At 41.4% G+C, this 12,853-nt stretch overlaps 1 protein-coding gene across 1 annotated transcript in view; it reads right to left on the reverse strand.

The window, feature by feature from the left end:
• CATSPERB (cation channel sperm associated auxiliary subunit beta) overlaps window positions 1-12,853 on the reverse strand; it is an 88,327-nt gene that overhangs the window by 47,512 nt on the left and 27,962 nt on the right. Inside the window, exons 7-13 of the mRNA XM_059663011.1 lie at window positions 9,312-9,407; window positions 9,082-9,200; window positions 7,093-7,125; window positions 4,457-4,523; window positions 4,134-4,180; window positions 3,595-3,759; window positions 1,157-1,303 (exon numbers count right to left, since the gene is read on the reverse strand). Of these exons, the coding sequence (XP_059518994.1) occupies window positions 1,157-1,303; window positions 3,595-3,759; window positions 4,134-4,180; window positions 4,457-4,523; window positions 7,093-7,125; window positions 9,082-9,200; window positions 9,312-9,407 (674 nt within the window). The remainder of the gene's footprint in view (window positions 1-1,156; window positions 1,304-3,594; window positions 3,760-4,133; window positions 4,181-4,456; window positions 4,524-7,092; window positions 7,126-9,081; window positions 9,201-9,311; window positions 9,408-12,853) is intronic.

Here is a 12,853-nt window from a genome sequence, read left to right on the forward strand (position 1 = left end):
TTTCTACTTTTTAATCTTTAAGACTTATTTTCTTTCTTTGTCTTATTGCATTTCCCATCTGTACACTCTTACTTTTTTTGTTCTTGCTTTTTTGATTTTTATTTTCTTCACTCTTTCCTTATAAATAATTTTTTGTTAGAACTCCAACATTCGTTAAATACAACTCTCTGTCTTCTGTACTATGTGTATACCCCACAATTGAACATGGAGAAGAACATGCAATAATAATGCACTGGTCACACTTTAAATCATGGGCACAAACACTGTATTCCCTTAGTTCATCCTCCCCTCTTCCTAGGCAAACATTCTACTCTGTTCTCTCTTTCCTCAAACCCCCAACATTTTTCCTCCCTCCTCACTCTCAAATAATGACTTTGATTTTTTTTATTGATAAAATAATTTCCACATGCTTCCATTACTACATCGACCCACCTACCAGTTTTAAATCCATAAACTCTTCCTTCCCCCTGTTGCGGCAGAATAATTCTCCTCCAAAGGCCAACCTCTCCACTAGTGCATAGATGCCTCTTCTCTCACCCATTTAGAAATATCCATCACTCCAGAAATCTGTCCTCTCTCTCTCTTTCCTACATGATCAATTTCCCCTTCCTATTGAATAATTCCCATCAGCACACATCATAATTTCTCCAATCATTAAAAAAAACACCTTTTTATGTTAAACACCCTTCCTCCTTCAAACATTGCCTTATTTCACAGCTCCACTTTTCAGCAAAATGGTGCAAAGGCATGTGTATTCATTGTCTCAGATTCCTCTCCTCTCAGGCTCCCTTATTTATTTATTTTTTTTGTTAATCCTCACCCGAGGATATTTTTCCATTTATTTTTAGAGAGAGTGGAAGGGAGGCATAGTGACAGAGAGAAACATGAATGTGAGAGTCACATACGGATTGGTTGCCTCCGCAGGCTCCCCGTAGAACCTGCAAGTGAGGTACGTACCTCTGACTGGAACTGAACCCGCGACCCTTCAATCCGAGGGCCGACATTCTAACCACTGAGAAAAACTGGCCAGGGCTTCTCTCAGTCACTCTTCATTGGGCTTTCCACCTTCCTGATCACCAGTGACAATTTTTTACTTGATGTATAACCACTCAGCATGATTCATACCCACATCAAGTGAAATGTCACGTTTACGCACCTGATTGCCATAGACATACAGTAAGTGGCTTCGTGGATGGAATTTCATCCCAACAGGAGAAGAGAATGATGGAGGAAACGTGAAAAGTGGAAATTTTTCTTTTAATCTTGGTTTGTCATTTTCTAGGATGTGCACAGAGACAGAGGTCTCTTTCTAGAAACAAAGCATGAGCAATCATCAGAATTTTTCTGTTAGTAATACTAGTCTATGTTACAATTTTTAGAGTTTACTGTTACTCAGATGTTGACTAAGATAGGGACCCCTAACAAAGCCTAGAACTGGAAGGATTAGCAACCACTGACATCTCTCTACTCTGCCTTCCCCACTATACATCCATTTAATGGCTGTTGAACACAAAGTTTAGAAGATTAAATAATTTGTCCAAGGTTCTATATTAAATGGCAGAATGACTGAACTCAACAGAAAGACTCCAATGCCCAGGCTCATAACTATCACTTCAAACTATGTTTTAAAAGTGTGGACCCCTGGGCCACACTCCAATTCTATTGGATCATGATCCTGGAGAGGATCAGAATATGCACCCCAACATAGGCCACTTTGTTATCAAGATGAGTTTAAGTGGAAGACATCTGAGATTCAACAGATGCAGGAAAAAAGGCCTTCTCTTATCTGACTAAAAGCAGCAACTTTGAGAAATAAGATCACCACCAATTCCTCTTCAGGGCGGATATACTCCCAGAAGGGAGAATATGAATAAAACCTACCCTAATTCCTTGCTTCATGGAAGATTTATAAGCTGAAGAAGACAGAAAGACCACTCATCCTGATATATAAAAACCCTGGGTCCATCACATCCGCAACCAAGGGGGAGGCTCGACCAACTGGAAGTCAGTCCTGCAGTCAGCGGTGACTGCTATGGCTGCAGGCATGGTGACCCAGCACTGACTGCTGAGGGGCCTGCGAATCAGGCCCAGAGAGAGGCCTGAAGAGAGAAGCAGGGGCTGATCCATAGCTTCTATGGCAGCTGTTGATCAGCACTTGCCTCTCTCTTTAGCTCCGGGCCTGGCCAGCAGCAGGGCCTCCATTTCTCTCCAGGCCTCCACCGGGGCTGCTGATCAGCTCCGCCTTTCTGATCAGGCCCCATTGACAGGCCCAGAGACACTGACTGGCATAGAAACCGACCAATCAGAACCAAATTGGCCAGCAGATGAGGGCAGTTGGGGGGGACCGGGCCAGTAGGGGAGGGCAGTTGGGAGCCATCAGGCCAGCAGGGGAGGGCAGTTGGGGGCAAGATCAGGCTGGCAGGGGAGGGCAGTTGGGGGTGATCGGGCCGGCAGGGGAGCAGTTAGTTGTTAATCAGGCCGGCAGGGGAGTGGTTAGGGGGTGATCAGGCTGGCAGACAGAAGCGATTAGGGGCAATCAGGCAGGCAGGCAGGTGAGCGGTTAGGAGCCAGCAGTCCTGGATTGTGAGAGGGATGTCCGACTGCCAGTTTAGGTCCGATCCCTGTGGGGATATCCCCCGAGGGGTCCCAGATTCAAGAAGATGCAGGCTGTGCTGAGGGACACCTCCCCCCAGTGCATGAATTTTGTGCACTGGGCCTCTAGTATCTATATAAATACATTTTATTATCTCCTGCAAAACCATTATCTTTTCATTTGTTTTTCTTTAAGTGCCTTTATCACCCCCCTTAATTTATTAAGATGGTATATAACCTTACAATTTTAACCACCTTTTTGAGTTACTCATCACTGACTTATACCTCTCTTTTGTCAGTTTAATTTAAAGGACCCTGCTTAATGAACCTAAGAGGGTAGGCAAAATTATTTTTTTCTTCCTAAAATCAAAGGGTAGGGCTGAACTTATATATGTTTTTTAAAAATATACTTTTATTAACTTCAGAGAGGAAGGGAGAGGGAGAGAGATAGAAACACCAGTGATGAGAGAGAATCACTGATTGGTTGCCTCCTGCATGTCCTCCACTGGGGATCGAGCCTACAACTAGGGCATGTGCCCTGGACCAGAATCGAACCTGGGACCCTTCCATCAGCAGGCCGACGCTGAGCCAAACCAGCTAAGGCTTATGTATGTTTTTAATGGCTCTAATTCACAGTTGAGGTTAAGCCTTTTGGAATAGGAAATATAGATCTGTGGCAACTTAGTTCCATTATTTGTTAATCTAAACTAACCATTTTTATGAAACCTTACATTTCTATAGACCTAACTCAGTTTATATTCTTGGAGAATAAGCAAAGAAGAATCATTATGCAAATAGCATCATATTTTCCATTTTCATCAAACTGAATGCCAATCGGAGGCAAGAAACCTCTAAAGTGTCCTAATCTATATTATCAGCCATAAATCATTTTGCTGTAGCTAATTTTATCAATTTCTACTGCCAAAGATAACAAGACCTCGGAAATAGTTTTACTTAGTTAAATTTTCATGGTTGTAGCGTCAAGAGCAATCACTTTCGGGCCGTAAGGCCTACCTGGTTATGTAAGAGGTACACTCCAGAATTATGATCTTGGTCAACCAGAAATGTTATTACAGTTGAAGGGGCACTTTTCATTCCTTTTGCAAACTGAGGTAAGCAAGGTAACCATTCAAGAAATGGCTCTCTCCCATAAAAACAAGAGCTTGCCTGCAAAAAAGAGAAAGGACAAGTTAATGTTGTTTTTGACATTTAAGTTCTAATTAGTCCTCTTAAGCAAACAAACTAATGACTGGCTACAAATAAGAGTGTTAAATCTTTCACGTCTGTGCTTCTCTTCCGGGGGATGTGAGTTCAGAAAGCCCCCCTTTCTGGCACGGTTTGTTTTTCTGGAACCACTGTGCAGGTCTAGATTGAACATAACCAGGTAATCACCATTAGACCCACGGAGAGGTGCCGCTGGGAGCAAAGAGGAGTTGTTAAGCCTTTCATGCTGTAGAACTGCTATTGTTTTAGATGAATAACAACCCATAACAATCACGCACAATAGAACTTCTTACCTTTTAAATTATGCAATGCCATACCTCACTTAAAGTCCTGTTTCTCTCGAAGGTGACAGTAACATAGTCAACTATAAAATATAAAGGTATAGAAATTACAAGCAGTATCTATATTTCTAAATGTATCATTAAATATATGAGAATCAATTTTCTTGCACGTCTATCAGGACATGTCTGTTGTTTCAGATTTAAATGAATTGCTCTCCTTAGTTTTAAGCCACGAACTTACACAAAACAAACCTATCTTTACATTTTATTCTATTTTTTTTTGTCATTTCATTTCATCTATATGTGCTATTCATATTGGGGGGAAAAAGCCTGTTAATATTTCTTTACCTAAAATTTACCTTCAAAGTGTTCTCTGTTAGCAAAACATCTTTCATTATACCACAATTTTCCTTTGGCATAGTCACCCTACACAAATAAATAAAAATATCATTTAGGCATTATGTGGACTTAAGATATAAATTACAAACTCTTTAAAAAATTTAAAAGTTCAATATTTCAGGAATGTGAGGCAAATAAAGAGAGAAATATTATATGCAAAAAAAGGTTGTAGAATGAGGACACGAAACAAGAATAATGCTTTTGAACAACACTCACACACACACACATACACACACACAGGAATAAAAAGGAATTTCATCTGAATGAGCGTGTGTTGATGGTAGATGCCTCTGAACTAGTCTTTTGGAAGCTAGGGAAATTATTAGCCTTTCACCACAGTCACGATGGGTCACATGCTTATCTTCTACTCTTCATTAGCTGCAGCCAGGCTTAAGGACTCTCCACAGAAGCCTGACAGAGGCGAGAAGCAATAAGAAAACAGCCACAAAAATATAGGTTTTGAAAAATTGGTCATAAGAGAGAAGCTTTCCAGAAAGTGAGATTGTATAACGTTGGATGTGAATTATGTGCAAGACTTTGAGATGGTTTTTTGTTATAGGAAGATTCTGACTTACAAATTATTGTTGAAACAAATGAGAGACCTCCTTGGATTTTTAGAGGTCAGTAATAAAATCTGTATAATAATCTGTGCATTAAAATTCTTTTAAATTGGTCGTGATAATGGTTGCACAACTCTGTGATTATACTGACGCCCACTGGAATTTACACCTTAAACGGGTGAATTTTATGCGACGTGTATTATATCTCAATACAACTGCTAAACAAACAAAATAGGCTTCTAAAACAGAATAAACAATTTATTTGAATGGTGTGGTAAGGTGTTATCCTAAATGAAACTTTTGAGTTCTTATATAAATCTTCAGGTTAGCAGGACACTGTACTTATCATTATAATACCTGAGCAAATTATATAGAAACTTTATTGGGCCCTGACTTACTCCTTTTCTTCCTTTTTAGATTTCTTTTTATTTATCTCCTACCTGGAATCAAACAGGTAAGAGCCCAGTCAGTATCTATGAGATAATTTCATCAGATCATGTTGACTTCATTCCGGAGGATGAGCTCATGACCCAGGTCTGACTCCAAGTGTCACAAGGATTGGTCAGGAATGAACACATGATCCAAAGCAGGCTAATGAGTCTGTCCTGAGTCTTGAAGGAACTACAGGGAAAGAGATCCTGTATTCCTGTTGGGACTGGTAAACTGATGGCTTGTGAACCTGGGGGCTATTCTTACTCACATTTGGAGAAAACTTCCTGAGAATTAAGCTAATGGCTTGCAAGAATGGCTTGAGGTGAGGGGTAGGCATGACAGGAATGAAGAAGGTAGGGAAGGCCCTGGCCCTGAAGGATCTTGTATGTCTCACCCAAGTTAGAATTGTATCCTTGAAGAAGCGGCCCGAAGTCCCCGCTATTGCTACTAAACCAATTTCCCGACTTAGCATCTTTGTACTTACTATTACCTCTGTCTGAATGTGCTTCCTCAAGTCATGCAAGCGTCTGCTTACATTTCACCTCCTTGGAGAGGTCTGCTACAATCATCCTATTTAAAGTAGAATATTATCTTCTCTTCACTCTCGATTTACCTGCTGTAATGACCTGTTTTCATTTCAATAAGCCCTGATTACTATCTGCAATCATTTTATGCATTTGTGTGTGTGCTTGTTTATGATCTATCTCCCTTAGTAGAATGGTAAGCTCCTTGAGAGCAGGGACTGTGTCTTATTCATTATGGAATTCTTCTTGTCTAAAAAAGTATAGGCCATAGAAAGTACTCCACAAATATTTGCAGAATGAACGAATAAGTGAATGAGTAAGTCATCAAGTAGTAACCCCCTTCCAACCTGTCCAAACAGCCCTGGGCATCCCATTCTTACCACCTTTCCTTCGGTCATGATAAAAAAGGTCTTATCTGAAGGTAAATCCTTATCGTTTTTAAGAATAACGTCACGCTTGAGCATGCCTGCATGTCTGAGGAAGGATTGAGGAGGGGACATTGGCAAAAGGCTAGGAATACTTAAAATTTCTGTTGAGCTTTCCAAACGAAAGCATGCTTAGATGTTGATGGAAATGACCTATTGAATCATGAAACTTGACCTTGTAGCAGAGAGGGAAGATAACTGACGGAATAAGATCCCTACAAAAAGCCAGACACAGAGGTGTGGCTAGCTTCCTTGGCCTTTCGTGCAAATTAGAAAGTGACTTTCTCCAGGTGGGCACAGACCTGCATCGGGTAGATGGATGGGGCGTACAGTGTTAGCTGGATTTCAGCCCCACTCTCTTTTCAACTGGGCGCCCTGTGCAGAAAACACCTGACCACCCACCACCATCCTGGCCAGCAGGGGTGGGGGCGGCCTCTGAGACAAGGCGGGCACTTTTCCCTTGGAAACAGAAGAGGAATCATTGCTTGATAGTTGCTAGAAATACAATATATATCTATATTTTTAGCTCAAATGATAAATAATATGATAGTAACAGGGATAATCTATATTGGGAATTCTTGCCTTGCACCTCATCTCTTAGGGCACCGAGGAAACATATCTTTTAACCAACCCTTGGAAATGTAAAGCTTCTTACCCTTTCAAAACCACAGAAGTCTGCCCTTGAAAACTAGAAGGAAAAGAAAAGGAACTTTAATTTTTGCTTGATAGGAAAAGGCATGACAAACCGCAGCAATGTGAATGACACTCAATGCAATGTTTCATTAATATTTCAGCAGTTAGGAGAGTCTCACTGATTTCCTCTTCGGCCTTTGCCTTGTTTCACTATTTGATTAATTTATACCAGTGATGGCGAACCTATGACACGCGTGTCAGAAGTGACATGCGAACTCATTTTTTTGGTTGATTTTTCTTTGTTAAATGGCATTTAAATCTATAAAATAAACATCAAAAATATAATTCTTTGTTTTACTATGGTTTCAAATATCAAAAAATTTCTCTATGTGACACGGCACCAGAGTTAAGTTAGGGTTCTTCAAAATGCTGACACGCCGAGCTCAAAAGGTTCGGCATCACTGATTTATACCTTAACTTAATTCCAGAAAGGATTTGGGATCGAAACCCCATCTGCGGATGATTTAAATGGAGGAGTTAAGAAGTGTGTGGAAATACACGAAGTCTGTCACCCACGTGGGGTTAGGGAGACACACCCTAAATCTGTCATTTTCTCCATGGCCTCCTTCTGCCCAGCCCAGTGCAGCCCCTGGGTCAGGCCCTCTGTACTTTGAACTCGAGTCACTGTTCCTGCCCTTATACAACTCTCTGCTTCAGCAACCCCATGATAAGCACGTGGAAGGCCAGATTAATTGACTGAGCAACAAATGGTACTTTCTCAGAGAGAGTGAAGAAAGCGGGGAGGCTGTGAATATTTGTGTAGCTGAAGAAAGGTAATAATTACCACGCAGAAGAAATACCTACTTCTCAACCAATACAATTGCCCTTTCCATACTTACTCTTATCTTTTCTTCTACTGTTCCTAAATCTTTATTACTACTCTTATTTCTGTTGTGGTAATTTTTGAGAGGTACTCATTAACATGCTTAAGAATTTCATGCTATGTATATTGTATGTTTTCTTATTTTTTTATTGCTTAAAGTATTACAAAGAGTATTACATATGTCTCCTTTTTATTTTTCCCTGCCCTTGACAATCCCCTGGCCTCCCCTACCCCCCAGTGTCTTATGTCCATTGGTTATGCTTATATGCATGCATACAAGTCCTTCAGTTGATCTCTTACCCACCCCCCTCCTGCCCTCCCACCCTCCTCGGCCTTCCTGCTGTAGTTTGACAGTCTGTTCGAGGCAGCTCTGCCTCTGTATCTATTTTTGTTCATAAGTTTATAATGGTCTTTATTATCCAGAAATGAGTGAGATCATGTGATATTTTTCCTTCATTTACTGGCTTATTTCACTTAGCATAATGCTCTCCAGTTCCATCCATGCCGTTGCAAATGGTAAGAGTTCCTTCTTTTTTACAGCACCATAGTATTCCATCGTGTAGATGTACCACAGTTTTCTAATCCATTCATCTACTGATGGGCACTTAGGCTGTTTCCAGATCTTAGCTATGGTGAATTGTGCTGCTATGAACATAGGGGTGCATATATCCTTTCTGACTGGTATTTCTGGTTTCTTGGGATATATTTTCACCAAAGTATATATTCCCTTCTCTCAATCCCAAGAGTTACTTTAATTTATGTTACTTTTTAATATAATATTTAGCATTACAAATCACCCTAAAGCATTTTGGGAACATATGTAACTATAGATAGATAGATAGGTAGACAGATAGATAGATAGATAGATAGAGTGTTTTCTACTTATATGTATTTAAAACTTACTATAAATTGCTATAGTAACAACACTAGCATCATTTCAAAATATTCAACACAATATTAATAATAAGGCAAAGGAAGAAGTCACTGTATTATGCTTTTCCATTTTTCAAAAGGAAGCAGCATTTCAATTTTAAGATATACCACATATAATTCAAGAATTCAGTGTTTCTACTTTATGTCATGAAAGACATTTAAGGTTAACTCTTCATTACGAAGCTGTTCACATACCTTTAGATCAGAGTGTGGTGGGCGACGAAGATCTCCACTTACAAAAAGTCCCAAAGAGGTGAGGATAACTAGGAAATGATTTGCTAAAACCATATCCACCACTGAAAGCTCTGTATGTCCTAAAGGAAGAGATTATACCATGGATTTATAAAGTGAGGAAAAGGTGAAATATTGATCAAATGTTGATATAGAGGAAATGCTGAAGACGAGGGCACTGTTAGAGGATTTACCTTCTCCAACTTTGGAATAGATCATCTCCGTCAGGTTATACCACAGGGTCTCATCATAAAGCCAAAATCCGGAAATGCTGAGGCCTACGTACACACCTATCATGAGAGGGAAGGACAATTAAGGCAAAGCGAGCAACTCACTTCCATGGTGCTAGGTCTTCATGGGCCAGAGCCTGCTCCACCTTCCGACCCATTCTCTGCCCAGGCCTCCACTCCCCTCCCCTCAGATTGCCTCTCACTCCCCCAAGCACTGGAAAGATGAAGTCACTTCGGGCTATGCCATAGGATATTAGCCATCCATCTGGTTTAACTATTAAGTATTTTGTTTTATATGGAAGTGGGGTCAGAATATGCCCCCCCCCCCAAAAAAAAAAAACATGCCCCTTTGCCCTCAAGATTATTTTGAGTTGAAGGCAACTGAAATCAATAGATGCAAGAAGAGGTCTCTATCTTCCCCTTTTCTGCCTAAAAGCAGGGCATCCATTTTCCCGTGAGAAAGGCGCCCCATTGTCCCAGAACGAGGAGAACACTCTGATCACTGGAGAGATGCGTCGACGCTGGGACAGCTTTGTGTAAACAGACCTTACAAAATAACTCTTATTAGTCCTCCCGCTTACACTCTAGTCACTTCCCCCCATTTTATCATCCTTTCCTTGGTTCAAATGGTCTATAAACTTCGGAGTTTAACCACGACTTTGAGTTTCATTCACTTATTTTCTGTGAACTCCGTTGAATGTAAATATTAATAAAAACGACACTCTTTTTCTCCTGGTAATCTTTGAGAGTTGAATTCAGACCCCCTGGGAATGAACCTAAAAGAGTAGATGAAGAGTGTTTCCTTCCTAAAATCCTTCTGAGCATTAATATGTCCCTATATCATTAGTACAATTTCAGTAAACATTAAAAACAACTCTAAAGAAAAAAATTAAAATGTAAACTCCCCGAGAGGAGAAATTATGTTTGATTTACTTTAATATTTGTGGTTTTAGAAATAGAAAAATATTTGCTAATGCCTCTTGAGAACCTGTTTGTAAAAAGACCAAACATATTGCAAACACCGAGAGCACATTGTTCCCTGATCCCACCTTTCCTTGGCCGCCGCTAGGAATGTTGTGAGCCTTTTGTTTTTTAAACGTGGAATGTAGATTTGAAGTCTAGTCAAAAGTCATAATGATTGGGGGTTCAGGAGCGTGGAGTACAGAGGGTCTGAAGACAGTTGATAATCTAATATATATACTTTGTTTTCAAAAGACTAATGCAGGACCAGCCATATTGTAAAGAATGCATTTAACTCTTGGCTCTTTTCTGTATAGGGAAGATGGAGGCAGAAGTGTTAGTACCATCTACTTTTTTCAGGAAGAGAAAAGCTAAAGATAAGCTTTGCCTTTCTAAACACCAAACTTAATTCTACAGGTAACAGTACGTTATATTCTAAGTGGGGGTGATGATAGGTGTCTAGCATGATATTACATGACCAGACTCCAGTGAAGTTCAGAAATAGTTCGTGCTTCATTCTAGTTAAGATTTTAGACTAAAATTAAGTCACAGGCTACTCTCTATGGCAAACTGGCCACAACTGTATCCCAGGTTTAAAGAGGCCGAGTGGACCATTGTGAAGAGTTTGGATTTTATTCTAATGGGCAAAGGGAAGTTTGTAAGTGATGTGAGTTGACTGACACTTGAGAAGATCCCTCTGGTGGCTGTGTGGAGGGTGTGTATCCTGGGACAAGACTAGAAAAGGGGGAGACCACTGAAGAGGCTGTCAATTAGTCTCGTGGGAAAACAATGTTGACTTGACATAAGATTGTAGTGGAGGTGAAGAGCGGCCGCCTTGGGGATAGACGCTGGGTAGGGCACCATCCTGGAATGTCAGGAGAGTCCGAGCAGTCAAGAATGTGCCCTAGATTCTACTTTCGAGTAACTGGATATGAATTAGGAAGAGGAATATTGGAGAGGAACAGATTTTAGAGGGAGATGAATCAAGAGTTCTGGATGGGGATGCTCATTAGACATCCAGGGCAACTGTAAGCTTGACAACCTGGTATAGGAGTTTGGTCTCAAAGGTGTGGCCAGCACCAGAAATGCAGATGTGGGAACTGTCCGCCTGAAAATGGCATTACCAGCCCCGGCACTGGGTTAGGTTTCCCAGGGACAGAAAATGGTTCCCTCAGGAAGGAAGGCAAAGACCAAGCCCGGGGGTCATCGGCATTTTAGGGTCACACTGAAGGGAGCCAGCCAGGAAAACTAAGAAGCGACTAAGAGGCAAGATAAAAGCAATCGGAAGTGGTGGCAAGAAAGCCAAGACGAAGCCGGTTTGGCTCAGTGGATAGAGCGTCTGCCTGCGGACTGAAGGGTCCCAGGTTCAATTCCGGTCAAGGGCATGTACCTGGGTTGCGGGCACATCCCCAGTGGGGGGTGTGCAAGAGGCAGCTGATCGATGTTTCTCTCTCATCGATGTTTCTAACTCTCTATCTCTCTCCCTTCCTCTCTGTAAAAAATCAATAAAATATATTTTAAAAAAGCTGAGACCGGTTTGGCTCAGTGGATAGAGCGTCAGCCTGCGGACTGAAAGGTCCCGGCTTCGATTCCGGTCAAGGGCATGTACCTGGGTTGCGGGCACATCCCCGGTGGGAGATGTGCAGGAGGCAGCTGATCGATGTTTCTCTCTCATCGATGTTTCTAGCTCTCTATCTCTCTCCCTTCTTCTCTGTAAAAAATCAATAAAATATATTTAAAAAAAAAAAGAAAAGAAAGAAAGCCAAGAGAATAAAACGTTTTTGAGGAGCGAGTGGTCAGTGGGGTCCAATGTTGCTGAAAGAGAACCGGCAATGTGGAGACTGTGGGTGGTGTTGGGAAGAACTGGTCAGTAGAGTGGTGGGAACAGGTCTGATGTGTAGTGGAAGGAAGATGCATGGGTGGTGGACAGTGGAGCTGCCATCGGCAATAAATTCTTTCCAGAATTTTTGGCTTTGAGGGAGAACAGAAAAATGGGGGATGGGCGTAAAGTGAGATAAGTGAAGATTTTGCTGAAAGCTGTGGGACAGCGGAGTGTGCTTGTATGCTGATGACCTGATCCCGTACGGAAGGAGAACATGCATGAAAGGTGAGATTTGCAAGTGAGATGCAGGAGCAAGACTCTTCCGATGGCTGGGCAGGGATTGGGATCCAGAACACTAGGGGTGAGGGGTGACCTTTGATAGAAGCAGAGACACTTCCCACAATGCAACAGGCAAAGAGACAAAGCAGGGGAGTACAGATACAGGCAGGATGGCAGACATGCAGGCACACGGACGGAGTTCCTTGCGATCAGTCTTGATTTTCTACATGAAGTATTACAAGCGCAGCTGAGAGTGAATAGAAAAGGAAGGTGATGTTGACGGTTTGGAGTGTGGGAAGTGGTGTGAGAAGCTCATTTTGCCGAGTTGGAAAATAAACATACCAGGGAAGAGAGAGAGTTTCTGGGTAGTGCCGAGTACCCACTTGAGACTTGTGATCATGAATTTTACAGTCAGGCCAGTTGGTGGAATTAAAGTGGGATTAGT

The sequence above is a fragment of the Myotis daubentonii genome, chromosome 1 (genome assembly GCF_963259705.1).
Source record: "Myotis daubentonii chromosome 1, mMyoDau2.1, whole genome shotgun sequence".
Classification (NCBI taxonomy): Eukaryota; Metazoa; Chordata; class Mammalia; order Chiroptera; family Vespertilionidae; genus Myotis; species Myotis daubentonii.